At 47.7% G+C, this 21,309-nt stretch overlaps 1 protein-coding gene across 3 annotated transcripts in view; it reads right to left on the reverse strand.

Annotated features, from left to right (window-relative positions):
* Window positions 1-21,309, reverse strand: part of LRBA (LPS responsive beige-like anchor protein) — a 2,426,603-nt gene that overhangs the window by 105,476 nt on the left and 2,299,818 nt on the right. For all 3 annotated transcript variants that reach the window (XM_085641653.1, XM_085641654.1, XM_085641652.1), the window contains exon 54: window positions 20,824-20,925. In XM_085641653.1, the coding sequence (XP_085497779.1) occupies window positions 20,824-20,925 (102 nt within the window). The remainder of the gene's footprint in view (window positions 1-20,823; window positions 20,926-21,309) is intronic.

The following is a 21,309-nucleotide window of genomic DNA, read 5'->3' on the forward strand; positions in this document are numbered from 1 at the left end:
ACTTTATTTCGGCCAAAGGGTATAAAAGTATAACACAACAAAAACGGAAAAAAAATTGGTTGCCTATGCTCATCAATACTGTGTACACATATTGAACATCTGTTAAATATAAACTAAAGTTCACCAAGCACTATATATATAATCCTCGCTAGAAGCATCATTAGTCACAAAATAAAAACAGTGTTAACCAATCACTTAGTATTTCAATGCGTCCCCCCGTTATGTACGTGTTTAAAATCAGCTAAAACTCTATATATACGGTTACAATAACAAATTAGTTTAAAAAGTGCTTTACCAAATAAAGTACATTGTTCGTTGCAACGTCACAGTTTTAGTCCCATTTTATTTCTTACGATCCCTACTGTAAACAAATATCGGGATAGGGCGAATATTACATGTGGTGCGGTACTGGCTGTCAGCACCCTTAATGAATCTTGGTGCTTCCTGAATCCCAGAGTGTTGCACAGCGGGCGTATCCATTTCCTCCTTGCCCGACTCTATGCTGTGCAGAAAAATAAGATGTGTGCTATATTTTCAATGGGCCTTAAAGTGCATGGAGTACATAAAGTGCAAGTGTAATCCCCCTCCGTCCCACAATTTGCTGTGTATCTCTTGATCTGCAGAGTGCCATATCTTAATTTTAGGTACAGAATTCTTGCTAGATGTGGTTGTACGTAATCAAGGAATTCTTCAAAAATTGGGTTAGGTTTTACAATAAAAAATGTAGTTGTTAACATTCCCAAACTTGGGTCACAATGTAGGGCATTCAGAGTGTGTAGCCAATAAGTTATTTTCAGTATATGTTTACAACTTAGCGTTCGATTATATGGCTCAGTCCAGTATACACTGAGGCCTAATTCTGTGAGCCATTTCTTAACATATCTTAGCCAAGGTAAAATAAGACAATTATCAATGGCTAGGAGTTCTCTTACACCCTATCTGTACACCGCTAGCTCTGGTGTTATCCACAGGTGTAGCCAGAAAAGCAGTGGCCGCAATTTGTCCTATGCGCTTCGTGTTTAGATCATAGAACATTGGGATAAGTGGCGCTGATGATGGTAGCAAACACAAAGAGATGATGGACGGAGCACTGAAACTTTTCAGGCACTCACCCCCAGTCGCAGATCTGGGTTGAATCCATCACCCTTCTTTAGCTCACTTTGCCAACCCAGTTCGGATACAACTATATGCAAATCAGTCTTGGCCCTGTGCCACATGGAAACAGTCCAGCCCAAACTGCCAAGCCATGTCTTCCCTGGACCGGAAACAAGCATCCTGGGACCGGTTTCGGGGTAACACCCCTTTTCAGCCAGGCTAGCTTGAATCCAGTGGCAAAGTGAGCAAGGGACCCACGTCTGGGCATACCCTGCCAACTTAGGGAGAACAAAGCAAACACAAGGAGAGGATGGACGGAGCACTGAAACTTTTCAGGCATTCATCCCTAGTCACAGATCTGGGTTGAATCCATCATCATTCTTTAGCTAACTCTGTAGCTCCATTAGTCTCCTCACAAACATATTTTCCCCATTTGTTAATTGTGTGGTGTTACTGATACCCCAGAGTTCTGATCTGTACAATGCTGCTGCCTGTGCCTTGATTTATATAGCTTAAGTGCTGGTGTCAGGGGTTTACTTGACGTTAGGATATGCTTTTTGAGGACAGCCCCTGCCCCCTGGGCAAGCCGTAGTGCTGAGTGTTTACCTGCGGTTTCCATGATAACTTCGAGTCGAGCAATATACCCAGGTAAGTGAAGTTTGAGATGTGTTCTAATTTTTAATTATTCATCCTAAAATCGTTTCTAAAAGCTTTGTGGGGATTTATGGCCATTTACTTAGTTTTGCCACTGTTTATTTCTAAGCCTTTTACATCGCAATATCTATTAAAATCATTCAATACATTTTGCAGACCCCTAGGTGTCTGCAAAATCCGGATAGTATAATCTGCAAATAGCAGTGCTGGAACCAAGTTTCCGCTCAGCTTGGGAAGATCATTTTAAATTTTTTGTAAGTAGTCAACCACGTCATTAATGTAGAGTGAGAACAGGGTGGGAGCAAGTACGTGCCCCTGTCTCACTCCTCTGTCTATTGGGATCAGTTCCGTGAGCTCCCCGTTCATGGCCCAGCGGACATTAGCGTAATTGTCGCGGTGTAGCCCAACTATCTATGCTTGCAGGGTTGGAGGGACTTTGTTTTTTTTCAGCGAGTCCCACAGTAGGCATCTGGGTGCGAGATCGAAGGCTGCCCTTAGATCTAAAAATGCCACATAGATGTGGCTCCCCTTTACCTTGATGTATTTCCAGATGATACATAACAGTCTAAGGACCTGATCCACCGTACTTGTGCGAGCTCTGAATCCCGCCTGGTACAGGGACATTATGTTATTGGTCTCTATCCATTCGTTAAGCTCGTTCAGCAATTGCCTGGCGTAGATTTTTTGGAGCACATCTATTAGGCTAATTGGCCTATAGTTCTCAGGTTTCTGCTTGCAGCCTTTTTTGTGTAAAGGAACAATTTCTGCCTCTTTACATGTTGTCGGTACAAGTGCAGCTGCTATGGTGTTACAAATTAAATTAACATATGGGACCCAAACAGTCTTATCGTGCTTAAACAAATCTCCAAGGAGTCTATTCAGTCCTGGGGCCTTTCCCTGCCTAATAGAATCGATTGCGTGTTCAGTTTCTTCTAGCATAAAAATGATCACTTCTCTATCTCCCTCGTCGCTAGCAGGCTCACAGTATTCGACAGCAGGGGACCGAAAACTTGAATATAAGTTGGTAAAGGGCTCAGTCCAAGCTGCCAGATCCAAGTGATGCTCTGTTCGTGTTATTAGATCCTTACCCCCACATGCGATAATTTTCCAAAACTCTGCCATGTTATTGGATTTTGCAGCCTGAAGGAGGTCCAGTCAGCTGTTCTCCTCCTAATTCTTTTGTGTGGCAACCAATGTCTTCCTGTGGCTATCCCTAGCCTTCCTTATTGAATCTGCACTTCCCGGTTTAAAGTTCTCGAGTAGGCGTTTCTTGGCTTTCCTACAGACTGATGTGTACCAGGGATTTGTTTTTATATTCGTCTTACAGCTGTGTTTCTGTTTCTTTCTACCTTCTCCGGTGAGAAGGGGCTCTAACATAGCAACTAGGCAATTATGCATTGTTATTACTGCCATTCCACTTATCTCTGCATGAGGACCCACTGCCTCTACAAATGTACTGTAGATAACAGTCATCAGCTCTCTGTTTTCTGTGATTTGAGGCCATTTAATGACTCTACGATTATTCCCTATTAGAGTCTGTATTTTTAATGGGCAAATGGCCAGTGGGTCATCCCTTGCCATGTAACCTGTTACCTCCAGGCAAAGTGGGCGATGGTCACTTTTCTCTCTCGTGTCTATTCTGAAATTCGCTATCCTAATCCAACTATGTGTGCTATGCATGATATGATCTATTCTAGACTGCGAGCTACCTCGTTTAAACGTGTTTAAGGAGGAATTGTTGTTCCCATTATTAGTCACCCTTCCATTACATGCCCTTAGATGGTGTTCAATGGTGAGCTGCATTATCTGAATTGCGGCGTTAGTACACAGTTTTGGTGGTCCGGCCTCTAACTGGGGTAGCCCCCTCGCCATAACCTCTGACTCTGTTAAACTTTCTAGGCCATTTAGTGGTTCATAGGCGCAACTGAAGTCCCCACATACGATCACGGTATCACTGGGGTCTGCGTGGTCCAGGGAACTGCTCAATAAATCAACCGTCTTAGAGTTAAGATTTTGCCTAATTGGTCTATTATAGACATTAAGGAGATAAAGTTTTTCATTGTTATCGATGTTTGTGTCTATATATACTGCCAATAGGTCAAGCGAATCTATCGTATGGACATTAATTCGTATTATCCATATTACAAGCCCCCCGGAGGGTCTTCCTCTCTGCGATGGGTCAGCGTTCTTATAGTATGTTTTATATCCCAACTTAAATGGGGGAGGGCGGGGGTTCAATAACCATGTCCCCTGGAAGAGGCAGAGATCAAATTTATCTATGTACCTGTGCCAATCTGGGCCCTCAAGTTTTTGTTTTAGGCCTGCAAACATTCCAGAAGACAATAGCTGTGGGTGTTGGCCCTTCTGCTAATACTTTGTGCATCTGAAACGGCTCTTCTAAATTAAGCTCAACTGCATTGTTGGTTACAACATTTGTTATTAAAACTTGCAATGTTGGTTAGTCCTCAAAATTTGAAGTCTGCTGTAAATAAAAGTAAAATGTGTGCTTTAAACGCTATATTTTACAAACTGGGGGTGGGGGGGGGCAGAACCACCTCCAAAGTTGCGGTTCCTTAAAATAGAGAAGGTCAGATTAGTAACTCAATAAAATATTTTTATTAATTTGAGGTTCAGTCACACTTTTAATGGGGGGAAAAACAACATTGCTAATACATTTTTTATTTTTTTTAATAGTTATGCCCCACCTACTCCTATGTATGTTCTTAGTACCTTGAAACTGGATTTGCTCCTTGTGCTTGCCTATTACCTGCTGCCTGGCTTGTGATTACCATGTACACAGCTCTAGCCTTGCCCTTGGCGCAGGCAGGCAAACAACAAAAGGAAAGTGTTTTTTATTTATATTCTTCAGCTATTGCTGGATTTTGGTTCCCATGTACATGGCTGTAAAGACACAGTGTTGTCTTTTAAATAATAGTTTATTGCATACCAAAAACACTGCACAGCAAGAGCTTACATACACCTTCAAACTCCTGCGGCAACTGCTCAATTCCAGCACAAGATTCTGGAATCCACAGCAGCTGCTCACATTTAAAGTAAGCTCAACTTCACAACAGCTCAAACTTGCGATGTAGTGACACGCGATGTAATGACATGCGTAGTAACAGTAATTAAAGGTGTAAAAAACGTTTGGTAATTGTTGTTCCTGGTAAAACCTTCGTGGCAAAGGTTGTTTCCCATGGGGACTGTACAACTTTACCTGGACATTAGCTATCTCCACCGTGGATGCTTAAATCTACCTCTAGCTTCACACCCAAACCAGGCCTGTGTCCCACAGGCATTGTGTCATGTCACTCCCTAGGCACTGCTACTTACACTCACTGTCTCTGACACAGTAAACCAGCGAAACAAGAACATTCCGAGCTAGTTTTAATAAGCCCCATGTATGTATACTCTGCCGTCTTCAGGACAAATTGAGGTACTGCATTCACTCACACAAGTGCCACCTGCTAACTGCTTGCAATGACAAAGGCTTGCTTACAACTGCTAACATAGCTAAAAAAGTAAGGGGAACTACAGTTACATAGAATCTGACTGAATTAGTCAAATCTGAATTTATAAGTATGATGATTTCAAAGATGTTTTATAGCGAAAATATTAATTTATAATCCTACAAACATGCAGAGGTATTTAACAGCCATCTGTGATCACAAATAAAATGTAAAATAAAAGGCAATATCAACATTTTTCAAAAAATAATACACTAATCTTCCAAAAAAGTAGTATTTTTTGCTTTTTAGTTTTCATGTATTTATAGTTGTCAATCCGATTATGATTATGTTTAGAGCTGCTAGCTATTTTGTAATTAAGTTTGATTAAGGTTACTCTTATTTTTCAAAGGCATGTTATTGTTATAGTGCATAACAGTAAAATAACATTACATTTTGAAAAAGAAACCAAGCGCTCCAGAAAAAAGATATTACACATTGCAAACAACTAAATGGATATGGATATACCCATTACTATATTGAGTGCAGCATATCTAATCCGGTGTAGGCAAGGAGGTGCTGGTGCATTTGTGTGTGTGGAAAGAGATGAGATGGAGAAAGTGAAATAAAAACAAGTTACTTACCTTCGGATATACTCTTTCTCGTAAATATTCTATCCAACCCCAAATTCCTCATTTTGTGAATATCCCGAAGTGCCAGACTGAATCTGGAAAAATCAGCGCTCCTGCGCACCGGTAGGTGGCATAGTGTGGTTCGTTTCAGCGTCACTCAGCTCAGTAAGTGACGAATGAAGCTACGCATAAGCATCACCTATGTACACTCATGTCAGTTTCTTTCATATGCTTATACGTGCGTCTTCAAATGCGGAGCCCAACAGCAGCCTGAAACAACCAGTGTGCAGATTCCTAAATTTACAGCTTTTTAGAGGAAAAAGGAGACATTCCACAGGACCATGTGGTGAGAGGGCAGTGGGAATCTGCGGTTAGACAGTAATCACCAGAAAGATCACGATCGAAAGAAAGTAGCTTTTTCTTCTGATGGATACTTCTAACTGCAGATTCCTCAGCTTGTGAACCAATAGCAAAGCACTATCTCCCAAGGTAGTGGGCCTGTGGAATGGCCCAGATCAAAAAGTCCTTCAGGATTGAACAGGCAAAATGCCCTTGCAGTCGTTACTGGCTGGCAAGGCAGTAGCACTAGGAGAACATGTGCATTGATGCTCACGTGGTAGCCTAACAGACCGGACACGTAATCCACATGCCAACACAGAGGTAGAAGCCTTATCTCCAGGGGAATGAGCACCCAGGCCTTCAGGAGGCTGCTTCTTAGCCAATGTGTAGCAGATCTTAACACAGAAAACGATCCATCGGGAGATGGTCCATTTCTGCACAGCCTTGTCTTAATTTGATACAGGGGCCCCTCACAAAGAACTGATATTCCATTCAATGTTTATTGGTACGATAGATGTAAAAGCTTAGCACTCTCGAAGAGGTGAAGTCTCTCGTCCTCTTTTGAGGGAGGAGGCAGAGGTAAGAAGAGTGATGGCTTGTTCAACGTGAAAAAGCATCACCACCTTTGTCAGGACCGCTGCTTGAGTTCATAACACTAGTTTGTCTGGGTCAAAAAAGGTGGCATAAGGAGGCTGGACCAAGAGGGTCTGAAGCTCACTCAAATGGTGTGCCAAAGTTATTGCAATCAGAAAAAACATTAATGTGAGGAGATGCGATGGACAACTGTGCACAGGCTCAAAAAGGGTACACATGAGGAAAGTTCGACACAAATTCAAGTCCCACTAGGCCATCAGAAATGGCTTTAGCAAAAACATGTTGCAAATGTTTTAGGAAATGCATCACTATGGGTGAATGAACAAAGAAGGCTGGTCTGTAAAACGTAAACAAGCCAAAAGGGCTGAAAAATAACCTTTAACAGAGGTGACAGCAAGTCCTTGACGGGATCACACAAACGACTTCAAGAGGAAGGTTGAAAAAGATCAACTGTCGCCACTCAATTTTCACGCATGGAAGTACAGATTACACAGGGCCGGATTTAAGGCCCTGCCCTGCTGCTGCAACACAAGATAAACCTGAAGCGGCAACCTGATTGGAGTACAGATGCTCAGGGCCAAATGTTCAAGGTACTGCACTCTACCAGCCCAATCTGGAGCCACAAAGATGATTCGGGTGTTTCATGATCACCTTCAAAACACTTGGAAGGATAGACACCAGCTGGAAGGCGTACAGGAGTCCAGTGCTCCACTGGATGTGGAATGTGCGTCAAAGGAGAAGCCTTCTTGGGAACGCCAATGCGCGAAAGTGTTGATACTGAATCTTCAGCAATGGACAAGAGATAATGCCAGGATTCTCTCTATTGTTGGAAGATGCCATGGACAAGGTCCGCACTGGTGTTTTAAAGATACAGCCAGGTTGTGTGCCACCAGGGAAATGCTATGAAGGCTCAGCCAGCTCCAGAAGTACAGAGCTTCCTGGCACATGTACCCCACCCAGCCATGACTGTTGCGGTCACATGGCAGTGGTGTTGTCCATGTTGTTATGTTATGGGTACTTGTATAGTGCACATATATCAGATGAATCCTTGGTGCTGAGATAACAGAACCAATGCCCACTGCTCACAGAATAAGTCAGTAGCTTGTCTGAAAAGCCAGGTTGTTAGGCGTTGTCTGAGTCTGGTATAATAGAAGGTCGACCTGATTTCCAATGGAAGGGAGTTCCAACTACCAGGGGTGAGTACAGAGCAGCTGGGACCGCCCAATCTTTTCTTCATGAATGGGGGGGGGGGGGGAGGGTGAGAAGGTTCAGGTGAGCAGATCTCAGGTTGTGAGAGGGAGTATACTTTGAATGTGAGCTGAAAGGAAAGCTGGGCTTCTGCCATACAGAGATTTAAAAATGATGCAGCTAGTCTTGAATACCGTTTGCTGTTTCACCGGCAGCCAGTGTAGTTGCCTCATCAGGGGGTTGAAGTGGCAGCTCCTAGGCTGGCAGCAGATGAGCCTGGCTGCTTGGTTCTGAGCCAACTGCAATCTATAAGTGAGACCTTCAGGTATACCCAGTTAGAGAGGATTCGCATTGTCGAGCCTCGAGATGACTAATGCAATAAGAGCTTAGAGAGTAGGAAATCTGAATCTTTCTGATTTTGCAAGCTGTAGGATGCAGGACAAGATCACTGCCCCTACTTGAGGTTTCATAGACAATCTCTTATCAATCAGGACCGCAAGACTCTTGACTAAGTGTTTCGGTGGTGGTGGTTGGGGGGGGGGGGGGGGGTTGTCCTTGAACGTGCCCATGGTGGCTGGCCAAAATGAGGGGTTCCACAGGTCATGCCTGCAACTGGGAATGACGATCTCAGTCCAATCGGAGTTTAATTTGATTGCTATTCATCCATTTGTAGATGAATAGCATTGTGTTTTAAAAAGTAGCTTTAGATTCAGGTGAATTATCGATAGCAAGAAGTAATTGCATATTGTTGGCATAGCTGTAAATTCTAACCTTCATCTTTTTCAAATAGTGCACAAGGGAGCATATGTACAAACTGAACAGGTGGTGAGAAAAAGATGACCCCTGGGACACTTCACAGGTAAGTTGGATTTTGGGTGAGCAGAAGGGGGGTAGAAGAACCAACTGGATGCGGTCCTTCAGGAAAGAGGTGACTCACTTAAGTGAAGTGCCCCGGAGGCCAGCGGCTCAAAATGGCTGATCAGATCTTCGTGGTCGAGAGAGTAGAATGCCATTGAGAGATCTAAGAGTAACAGCGCCTAAGTGGTACCCTGATCAGCCTCTTCCCACATGTCATCCACAGCCGAGAGGATGACTGCTACTGTGGCGTGGTCTGGCCAAAAGCCTCCTTGTTGGTGGCAGGGGGGAGAAAAAAAGGAGTCCTCTAGGAAGGGACGTAAGCAACATGAGAACATGAATCAGTCTGCCCTTGATAAGTGAATCACCCGAAGCGCCAACAGATTTATGTAGAGGAAGAACTTTGCCAGACACCAAAGTACTCTGATGTTCACATGCTCCAGATGGGCTCCCAAACCCAGTAGTGATGCATCAGTCACTATTTTCAAGTCTAGATGGGGTATGGAGAGTGGTCTGCCATTGGTCCAACTGTGCTTGAGCAGCCACCATTGCAGATTTTTTGCAGTCTGCTCCGACACCTGGATGGAATCCAACAGGTTCTACTAGTGATGGGCACCCTGAAACTTCAGATCCACTGCAAAGCCCACACATCGGGCATGGTTGGCTAGCAGAATGCAGGAGGCAAGCAGGCCATGAAGCCTCAGAGTCGTGGTCACTAACACCCGGGACAGAGGCTCAAACATCGGTATCATAGCCCAAATTTCATAGACTTGTTAGTCTGGGGGAAAATCCCGAAAGTGTACCATACTCAAGATGGCTCCAATGAAGGGAAGCCTCTGGAAAAGAGACCTGTGCAACTGCAGCAGGTTGATTGAAACTCCCAACGATGTCAAGAGGTTTGTTGTCATCGTTATGTGACTAACTGTGGTGAGCTCACCTTCAACAGCCAGTTGTCAAAGTACGGTAAAGATGGGTACCCTGACCTGCAAAGATTGGCAGCGACCACTGCCATCACCTTTGTTAACACCAAAGGGGCACTTGTGAGGCCAAAAGTGAGCACAGCCAACTGAAAATGTACAAAGCCCACTTTGAACCCCAGGGAGCACCTGTTGGGCTCAAAAAACAAAGATGTGAAAACAGGCATCCTGGAGGTCCAACACCACATCCAATTTCCAGGATCTAGGGCAGAGAGAAACTGGGCCATCGTGAGCATCTTGAATCTGTCCTTGCGCAGGAAGGCATTGAGATGGTGTAAGCCTAAGATAAGACAAAGGCTTCCATCCTTCAGTATGAGGAAGTAGCGGGAATAACATCCAGTCCCTAATTCCAAGACTGGAGCCCACTCTATGGCTTCTTTGGCCAAAAGAGCCTGCATCTCTTGTAGCAAAATGGGCAATGAGTCACTCTTATTTAGGTGACAGATGCATCTGATCAAAAAGAATTGGAGGACCATTTGTCGGATGTAATGCTCTGCCACCCCGACAGGAAGTGGCTGATCCTAACTCTTACCGGGAGGCTGTGTGCAACTAAAAAGATTTGGAGATTGTCACCGGGGAAGCAGAGACGTGGACCATTTGCTGCCCATAATGGCCTGCTTATTGCCTGCTGGATCCACTGCTGGAGGCAGGGCCGGACGCTGTTGAAACTCCATGCATCTGGCATATCCCCTAAAAGGAGGAAACTGTTGAGGGACAGCTGGAATGGTGCCGAATGACCCAAGGAGCGTATACACTAGCTCGGCTGTCCTTAATACACTCCTGGGCTGAGTCAGCCTATCGCCAATCACACAGGTACCATTGAAGGACACGTCCATTAAGAACACTTGGAGGTCCCCCAAGAAGCCAGTGCATCTGATCCATTTGTGGAGCCAGAGCCCCATGCTTGTCCAATGGCCCGACCTACACAATGGGGGCGTCTAGGCCCGAGTGTGTGAAGAACGTGGCTGCATCACGGCCATACTCAATAATTTGGGTCAAAGAAGCCTGTAGGTCTTCTGGAACTGCCAGTAAAATCTCACCAACCATGTTCCAAAGTTGTGTGTGTAAAGTCCAAGGAGGCTGCCGGTGTTGACCAACCACAAGGCAGGGCTGGCAAAGGAGAACATATGTTTGCCAAACATTTCCAGGTGTTTGGACTCTGTCAGGAGTCATCGCCATGGGAAACTCAATCAGGTTGACCGTGCTGGTGAATGCTTGTACTACCAAATTCTCAGTGGGTTGATGCCAATTTGAAAAGTGAGGGTTGCCGTGAGCTGGTCTATTATGACAGGAGACCTATTGAGTGTCCGGAGGACCAGAACACTGTGGCCCAAGTGTCCATGAGGGCCTCGTTAAAGGGCAGAAGCGGTTCGGTTCAGCTGGTGCTTGACCAAGCTGAAGGACCTCTGTGAGAACATGTGTTCTCACCTCCATAGTGGTGAAGTGGAGGTCAAGGTCCCAAGTAGCCCTCTGAATCACAGTGAAAAAATATGTACTCTTTTGTAACTGACCGGGGGTTACGGAGGGGCATCACTCCAGTATCAGGTGAAGTATCTGTAGGTACATGTACCAAACTGGCTGCCTTTGGTCGGAGTCTGAGCCAAAAAGTTGGTGTTTTACTGTGCACAACCATGCAGTCAAGGAACAGTGTCTGAGCAGCTGAGTGTTATCTGAGCCACATCAGGATCTATGTGTGACCTCAGCTGAGATATTGCTTGAAGCCGAAGACAACAATAGGTTGCAGCTCCTCATCCGGCGGCAGCAGAGTCGGTGCTGCGTCGACATCCATGGGACTGGCGCAGAGTTTGGAGCCAAGCACAAAGTCAGCATTGATGCTGGGGCAGAATCCGAAGTGGGTTGAAGGGTAACAGATGGAACTGAGGGAGGACTTGCCATCTCTAAACCAACTGGAGGCTCCTAAGGTTCTTTGGGGCCCAAAGACGTGCAAGAGGGAGCAGGCAGTATGCCAAAACTGTGCAACATGACTTTTCGAAGGGCCTCAACTGGGTGCAACGTCGCTGACGGATCCAGAAACTCAGGTTGCATCTGGGTCAAAGTAAGAATCAGGTCCCCAGTAGAACGGGACAACCTAGCACCTTCTCTTGACTTCTTATGTTCTTTCTTTGACTTAACCGAAATCTTCAACTGCAAAGATGACCTGCTGCAGGAACGACTTTGGGAGTGAGAGAAGGCTGCACTCTCCAGTTCGACCTGGAGCGGGACCTGCATGGAGACTTGTAATGCTTTGTCTTGCATTCACAAATGGCCTTCGGGTTCTTCTTTAGAGTCTTACACCGAACCCAAAGTACAGAGAAACGCCTAGCAGGGATCTTTCACGGACATCCATTTGTGACAGTCCCTAAATGGAATAAGCCCTAGTCTTAGGGGTTAACATCCCTTGCTCACTTAAAAACTTTGAAGGAAAAAAGGGGAGAAGAGCTCTGGATCTATGCCTGAGAGCACGGAAAGAAAGGAACTGATGTCGGCATGCTTGGGTGGCACTTATAGGAGGAGGACTACTTTGGTGTAGTGCTGCAAGGCTCCAACTACCGGCGTGCAGGATCTCTGCTTTTTCAGTTTCTGTATCCAGTCTGGCACAAGGTGAGGACACTGGTTAGAAGTATCCATCAGAAATGATAGCATAGAACACCAAACACAGGAGCTACCTGGTATTTTATTATCTGTTTAGACTTGCATATGCTAGGTTTGGCATAAATACACTAGACACAGTCTTTCCATTATAAAAACTGTAATTCTGTATGCAGTTTTTACAATCATGAGGTCTTAGAGTAATTTCCAACGTATCATTTAACTGAATGGATTACTGATACTCCAATCATTACCAAGAGAAAAAGACTGTGAGCCCAATAAGATTTTCAGCGTTTGTGTTACGTGCGCATATAACACAAAACTTGAATGAAACTCTCAGCTAAAACTTTTAACTGGATAAGTTTTGTTTATTTATAAATGTCTATTGAAGACAGCCGCGACAGATACATTTACATGACAACCTATTTTGTAATTGGCTTTAAGTATTCGGCTTTACGGGTGGGGCGCTAGAGGGAACCGGGCAAGATGGCCGCACTTTAGTGCAGCGCTGCCGGCTAATCGATCATCCGCCTATTATCCTTGGAACTGCGGCTTCATCCCGGTTGTTTCTTACCTGCCTTGTCCAGCGGATTGCCCCTGCATCATGCTGGCGGCCTTGTCGGCTACTGGTGCCTGCTAGAACGGCTGATTTTTTCCTTCGACTGGTCGGCCTATGTCAGCCAAGAAGATGGCGGTTGCAGAGGTCTGATGATGGCACCCCGGCTGTGCTGATGGTGGGCTCAGCGGCGATCCTGGTTTGCGGTGAGGCCGACTGGTTGGAGAACTGGGCGCCTGCGGGAGAGCCGACCCTGGCTGGCGGGCCAGGTCTTTGCAGCTGCGCTGTCTGTGCTGCGCCCGCCCTGTGTCCCTGCTGCACTCGTAGGGGGCTGGGGCCCTGCGGCGAGGCATCTTGACAGCTGGGCGAGCGGATATTGGGAGCTGTCTTCCCCATGGGCCCTGAGGCCCCTTCGATGCTGGATCTTCTCTGCCGCAAAGATTAGGCCGCTGCCTGACCTGCTGTGCCTGGCTTGCAAATGGCGTCCCTGCTCAGCGGCTGTTTCACCGAGCTGTGGTAGCAATGGGCAGCGACTGGTCCCCTTCTCCGGATCCTCGCGAGGAGTGCTGGGGGGCCTTGAGATTGCTGTGCGGGCTCCGGAGCTGCCGTATACTGTGGCACGTGTTGGACATTGCTGGAGGGCCTAGCTCCGGTATCGGTCCGGAAGGCGGGAACCTGCGGAGCGCTGGGGGTCCGGTGCGGAGCCTGCGTCGGTGCCATTAAAGACTTCACTGGCCGGGGGTGGGCTGCGGTGAGTGGGTGGTGGCTCTGCTTGGACCTGTCCTGAAGTGCGGGTGTGGTCTTTGGTGCTGAGCTGCGGCCCGCGACTTGCTGACTCGCCACACAGTGTGTCCCTGCATGTGTTGCTGCCTGCTGTGGACGACGTGAGCTACTATATTCCTCCTTGGAGGGGCTGGTTGCGCTAGGGCCCGCCGGGCGCCTGCTGTGTGTATCTCCTGGCCTACTTCCTCCTTTCTGTCCGTGCTGGAGGGGGGGCGGTGAACTGTTGTGCTGGCTGTTTCTTAATTGAAGCTCTTCTGAAGATCTCTAAGGCCTGCTGTGACGTGGTGGCACCGTCCCGTCAAATCTGCTGTGGTCAATTGGCTCCCTTGATTGCTGTGGGTGGCCGGCGTCTTGGGTCTTACCCTCACTGTTGATCACACCCATTCCCTGGTCTAGCTAGAGGTTTGCGGCGCTCCGCCATAGGCGTTTCCCCCGACTTCTGCTCACCATGGGGAGGACGGACAAGGCCCAGACCCGCCTCACTTTTGAAGCACGTAAACCGGGCAAATCGCTGCAGAAGGCCACGACGGACTCGGAGGCGGATGCCCCGGGGGGCGCGGAGGGCCCGTCCATGCTGGAGGTGACCCTCATGGCTATGCAAAAGAGCCTTCAGGCGATCGAGTGCACGATGGCAGCTGTCAATCAGCGCTTAGATCAGATGTCATCTCAACTCTCTAAACAGAATACCAGAATGGGGGAGATCGAGCAACGGATCTCCACCGCGGAGGATGGCCTAACTGAGGTGTCTGGCAAGACTTTGAATATGGAAAAAGTACTCTCCGTAATCCAAGCCAAGAACGAGGATTTAGAGGCCAGGTCTCGGCGCAACAATCTTCGTATTGCCGGCCTGCCGGAGTCGACCAATACTGGGCGGATGGATATTTATGTTGAGAATCTTATAAAGGACATTTTTGGTGTTGAGTCTCTTTCCACTATGTTCATTGTCGAGCGGGCCCACCGCTCGCTGGCAGCTAGAACTCGTGCCCCCGCCCCGCCCTATCAATGCCCGCATTCTGAACTATCGGGACAGGGATACTGTTCTGCGCATGGCACGGGAGAGGGGCACCATCGAGCACCAGGGGAGCACTCTTGCCTTCTTTCCCGATTTTACGGTCGCAGTTCAGGCTGCCCGTAGGGAGTTTGGGGCGGTAAAGAAGCTCCTACATGTGGAACGCATCCCCTTCGCCATGTTGTATCCGGCTCGCCTGCGCATAGGCCAGGAACGGGATTCCAAAATTTTCACGAATCCGAAAGCCGCCATGGAACACGCTAAACAATTGAAGCGTCGCAGATCACAGCTTCGGCCTGACACTGGAGATGAGGAACTGTAGTAGGCGCCGATGGGGCTGGCCAGGAAGGCACGAGAGCGCTGGGGTTGAACACTTTGGTTACTGGGAGGATGAGAGGGGTTTAGGGCTGCCATTCACTCACGGGAATGGTGCTACTGGGCGATGTTAGCTCCCGTTATATGCATTGGACGGGGCATCTATTTCTCGCTCTCGCTTTATTACTGGGTTTCTGGAACGCAGAATATAGTACTGATTAGCCACCCTTCTACCTGTGAGGGGTATGCATCTCTCTAGCGCTCCTCTGTATGGGTGTACCCCAAAGTATATGCTTTGTCGGTTGTGCATTGTGGGGTTCATGTTTGAGGGGTGGGGATGGCTTTGGCAAGTTGGGCATGCTGAAGTGGGAGGGGGGTTGTGGGCTTGTTCTAGGGGGTGGCTTCCATGACTTTTCATGTGTGCGCAGCGGCTATTGGCTGCTCTATCGTTGTGGCTTGCTGGGTATGGGCCCTGAAACATCCTTGTGCTTTGGATCCTTGCGAGCTGCTTTCCATATATTTATGGAGTTCTGTTTGTTTCTTCTGATGGTGGGGGGGTAGGTTTGGGATCGAATTGACTTGTTGGGGTACTCTGGAGCTAGGGCAGGTGGGTGTTTATTTTGGTGGAGCAGGCAGTCTGCTAGCTATACTGAGTATTTTGATCTGCGGGTATATGTGTAGTGGCGTCTTTGCGGTGGTCACACTGGCACACCATCATCGTGAGCTTGCTATTTTGTGATGGCTGACGTCATTAAGCTGGTAACCTGGAACGTGCATGGACTAAACACCCCTAAGAAGATACGTTCGGTGTTTGCCGGACTAGATCGGATGGGGGTACATATAGCTCTCCTACAGGAGACACATCTGACGCCGGAATCTGCGACGAGAGTGGGGGCATGCTGGGCGAGTGTGAGGGTCGCTTCATCCTATTCTACCTATTTAAGGGGTGTCCTGATTCTGATCAAAAGAGGAGTCCCTTTTACTATGATTCGTGCGGACACCGATGACTGTGGACGAGTGGTGTAACTGCATGAGCATCTTGGTGGTCGGAGTGTGCTTCTGGTAAATGTGTACGGCCCTAATGTTGATGACCCCTCCTTTTATCTGGATGTGTGGCGCAGGATCTCCTCCTTCACGTCAGCAGCCATAATTTGGGGTGGGGATTTCAATGTTTGCTTAGATGCGGCAGTGGACAGAGGGGGCTGTGGCGAGTCGCGTACCAAACATGCGGCGGAGGTGCTGGTGAGCTTATTGGATGCAGGCCACCTTTGTGATATTTAGCGATCTCTCCATCCTAGGTCCAGGGAGAGTACATTTGTCTCCTCTGTCCATGGCTCCTGGTCTCGCATTGATTATTGGCTTGTGTCGACGTTGGTTGGTGCCTGGGCGCGTGGGGTGACGCATGAGGCACGCACTCTGTCTGATCATTCGCCTGTGATCCTGGCGGTACAAATTCCCACCTGCGTGCACCCGTCCTTTGCCTGGCGGCTCCAGCCTTCGGAGCTCACGGACCAGGTTTTTAGGCAGACAGTTGCAGAGGCGATTAGCAATTATTTTATGGAGAATGAGGTGCCTGTGGAGAGCGTGGGCGTGCTGTGGGAGGTCTTCAAAGTTACTATCAGGGGGGTTTGTATCGGGGCTCAGGCTGGCGTCCGGCGTGATCTTCATAGAAGAATTGCAAAATTGGCCTCAGATATTTCAGCGCTGGAACGCGCCGATGATGCTGCTCCCTCCCCTGATAAGTTGGCTGCCATCAGGGCTTTAGTCTCGGAGCATAATGATGCTGTAGATCACGAGTTACTACACTCCACGCAGCGGACAACAGCACGGTACTATGGCGAGGGGGGCTGCCCCAGCCATTCCCTCGCTCGAAAATTGGCAAAGCCACGCTGTCAGGTACCTATTAAAGAACTACTGGATGAAGATGGCGAGGCTCATCACTCGACGCCGGAGCTCTGCGATATTGTGCTGCGGTTGTATACCTGACTTTATGCTGCCCGCTGCTCCCCGTCGACTGCTGAGATAGATGATTACCTGGAGGATGTCGCGCTGGGGTGGTTATCCAACTCTCATCGAGAGTATTTAATGCTGCCGTTTTATGAGGAGGATGTTAAAGAAGCCATAATGGCTCTCCCTACTGGTAAGGCTGCTGGGCCTGACGGCCTGCCCAGCGAATTTTACAAGGCCTACGCTTCATCTCTGGCTCCACGGCTTTTAGAAGTCTATGCCGAGGCACATGAAAAGGGGTCTCTGCCGTCCTCCCTCCGTGAGGCTCTCATAGTCACCTTATTGAAACCTGACAAGCCTCCGAATCATTGTGGCTCATATCGGCCGCTCTCCATCATTAACATTGACGCGAAAATCCTGGCCAAAATGGTAGCCATGAGGATGCAGCTGTTGGTGCCCCTTCTGGTTTTACCGGATCAATCTGGCTTCGTAGCTGAGCGATCCACAACTCACAATTTGTGTACATTATTCTCCACTCTACATTATTTCGAACCTGATTTCCAGGCGGTGGCTGTGCTGCTCGAAGCAGCAAAAGCCTTTGACTCTCTGCAATGGCCGTTCATGTTCACGGTCCTGACTAGGATGGGTTTTCCCCCTTCTTCTTACAATGGCTTTGTGTTCTCTACTACTCTGACCCTGTGGCGAGGGTTCGGGTGAATGGATGGGTGTCCTCCCTGTTCCCTATCGAACGTGGCACTCGGCAGGGCTGTCCTTTGTCCCTCATGCTGTTCTCTCTGGCCCTTGAGCCCCTTGCCTGCAAGCTACGGCAGCGACATACGGATGCTGCTTTACGGTTCCGGCAACGTCCCTTGATAGTCATATGCGGACGACATGCTAATCTATGTCCGTGAGCCGGCTGTGTATCTGTCGGCGCTGCTCCGGGAGTATGTCCACTTCGAGCAATTTTCTGGCCTTGGCATTAATTGGTCGAAATCTGTAGTGTTCCCCCTCACTGCTCGTACGAGAAAAGTGGAGATGGACTACCCCCTGGCCTGGACGTCTGATCCCGTGAAATATTTCGGAGTGTGGATTCATAGGGACCCGGGCGTGGTTATCACAGAGAATTACGGTCTGGCTGTCACGCGCGTCCTGGAACAGGCTGAGCGCTGGACACATTTACCCATGTCATTAGCCGATTGATTAGCGGTTGTGAAGATGGCGTTTCTTCCGAAATTGCTTTACTTCTTTGTGAACATCCCTATTAAATTGAATGTGGCTCTGTTTCGCACCCTTCAAGCGGCACTTCTCACATTTGTCTGGGGTGGCAAAAAACCTCGTTGCCGGTGGGATCTCTTGGTTCAACCCTTTGAACGCGGCGGCTTTGAGGCTCCTGACTTTCGCCTATATTATCTGTGTGCGCAAGCCCAGTTTGCGCACTATTGGCATTTTCCCAAAAGCTTTCAGCCCCATGTGGCTATAGAGGCTGATGCCGTTCTGCCAACACCGCTGCAGGCAATGACCTTATCTGGGGGCTCTGGCGGCCCGCGGACGGAGATTAATCCTGCCCTCTGCACGGCTTGGCGTGCGCTGGCTTCCCGGGCTGATCTTCCGTATATATATATATATATGCTCCTTTACGCCCCATTGCTTCTCACCCGGACATCTCCGCGGCAGGCTTCTGCCTTACGTGAGCTAGCTGCGGCAAGTGTGACCCGACTTGGGCACCTGTATAAGGATGGCCGCTTTAAAACGTTGCAAGAGGTTCAGGGTGGCCAGAGCCGCGGCTTTATGCTGGGCTTCACATACGTTTGTGTGCGGCAGGCCAGGAGTGCCGTGTACCCATCGTATCCTGAGGAGCCCAGTACACTACGGGCATTGCAGGTGATGCTGGTGGGCGCGGGACGGAAGGGGCTCATTACTAAACTCTATAACGCTTCCTTACGTGAGCGGGATCAGGGTGATCACCCCTCCCTTTTACGCTGGCAGGACACGCTGGTTGCGCCTTTAGCTCCGGAGGTCTGGACGGCATGTTGTCAACTCACAGGTCGCCTCACCTCTAACTGCAATCTCAGAATTATTCACTTCAAGTTTCTCCATCAAGTATACTATTCCCCCTCACAGCTCCATAGATACGGTTTGCGTGAGACTGCTAATTGTGTGCGCTGTGGTATGTCAGACACTGATTTCCTGCACTTGGCTTGGTTGTGCGCGGATGTGTTTGCTTTCTGGACGGATGTGACACGAATGCTCGCTGATATGGTGTCGGAACCAGTGTGCTGCGTGCCGGAGTTGTGTTTGCTGGGCTACGTGCAGCGTCTCAAGCCCTGCCACAGACGATTTGTTGAGATAGCCACACTGTTTGCGAAAAGAGCAGTTGCACAATGCTGGGGGGCAAAGACGGTACCTACAGTGCAGAAGTGGCTTCGTGACTTGAGCTACTGCAGGACGCAGCTGCAGCTATATGAGGAGGAATTACCTGAGGTCTCCCGCCCCAAGGACTTTTGGGCATCACTTACCACCTATCTAATGTCCCACCCGGATCTTCTGTAGACGCCCAGCCTTGCTGTGCCAATTTTAGTTCCCAGTTTCCTGGGTTGTGTATGATGACCTGCTCACAGCTCCGCTCCTGGCTGCTTTGTGGCCGGCATTGAATGCCTTTGGGGGGGTTGTTTGTTCCACTTGCTTCACAGAATCCCGCACTCTCCTAATGCTCCTTTGTTTGGAAAATCAATAAACATATTTATAAAAATAAAAAAAAAGTATTCGGCTTTACACAGCTGGTTTTAGATTGTAGCCAATATTTACCACAGTTTGATAAAATGCTTAATCTCATCTAGTGTATAAGCCACACACAGGAAAATAAAAATATGAGTGTAGCATTGGTCATGTTTGCTGCTTTATATGCCTTTATAAGCCCACATACAGGGGGAGGGTTGGAGGGGGGAGACACTGCCCCAGAACGAACACAGCAGGAGACGAGAATTAAGGCTGAGCAATTACACAATTCTCCAGGACACAATATTATCAGACCTTCAAATCTCTCTATTAGTGTGCTGTCCAAAATGTAATGGCTGAAAATGATTTAAGTAGATGATCTTTATGTAACTCAGAACAATGACCTCTTCTGTGCACTAATGAAGGATAATCTTTGCCCACTGATCTACAGCTAGGTATTATATGGAGTGCTTCAAGTAAAATAACACATTTTACCCAGGCAATATGAGGGAAATGCCATCCCTGCAGGGTATATGCCTAAATGATATTTACATCTGAGAAATACATGACCTAACATCAGCCCAGCTAACTTGAACGGACCCCTTTTCAAAAGCATTTAACTTTGTGCGGTTAGCTACGGCATTTTCGAGGGGTAAGTGTTTTATTGTTCAACAACACTAACATCCTGTGTCGGTTTGGCATCGGGAAAGTAATACATTCTGTAAAGAGGATGAAAGAAATTAAATAGGTCGAGCTGCCTAAAATTAATTGTTACCTAATTTTAATTACAAAACTGTTCAAACTAAACTGTTTCCGACGCCGAGATTCACTCTGTACATCTGCAAGACTTCACCCACCAGAGCACGCAGTAGGGCTGCCCTGCGGCCCTCAAAGAGCTAGCAGTACCAACTAACCAGGCTGGGGCAGGGGTGGCTCTTATTTTGCCCATGCAGTTTCCAATGTGTCATCTGGAGACATAATTACTCGCCGAAAAAGCGCTTCGACGCCTCGTCGGGGGTGGCGCTACACAAATGCAATTAAAACACAATAATATACAAAACCGCATAAAATGTTTACACAATACAAGTTGCACAAGTGGTTAATTGCTCTGAGTATTGAAAAACATTACCTTTGGAACCACTGATCACCAGTCCTAGCTCAGCACATACTGTGGCGCAGGTTATCTCACAGTCGTGACCCGTCAGTATAGCTCGGGGTGTGGCAGATTCATCTGAAAGGACAAAAAGATGACATTCAAACATGGAACCCTTGGCTCATTATATATTTACTAGTTTATTGGTGATAGTAAAAATAGAGGTTTTTAATCTGGTATTAGCAATATGAGCCAAAATGATAAGCTCTATGGCAAGCCTTTGTCCCCAAGCAAAAATCAGTTCATATTTAAATGTGCTGCAAAGCAAACTGTTAGCGAACGACCACATTTTACATCAGAAGTCTTTAATGCCAGGAGGCTCTCGGGAATTTACTTTAAAACGTTAAGCAGCTACTTCAATCAAGGAGGGCTCATAACGCGGAACATTTGAAAGATGCCAAATTATCACTCATTGATGAAGTACAAGCCCACTTCAGAACTTTACTTGTTCGTTTAGCAATG

This window comes from Triturus cristatus, chromosome 2_2 (assembly GCF_964204655.1).
Source record: "Triturus cristatus chromosome 2_2, aTriCri1.1, whole genome shotgun sequence".
NCBI lineage: Eukaryota > Metazoa > Chordata > Amphibia > Caudata > Salamandridae > Triturus > Triturus cristatus.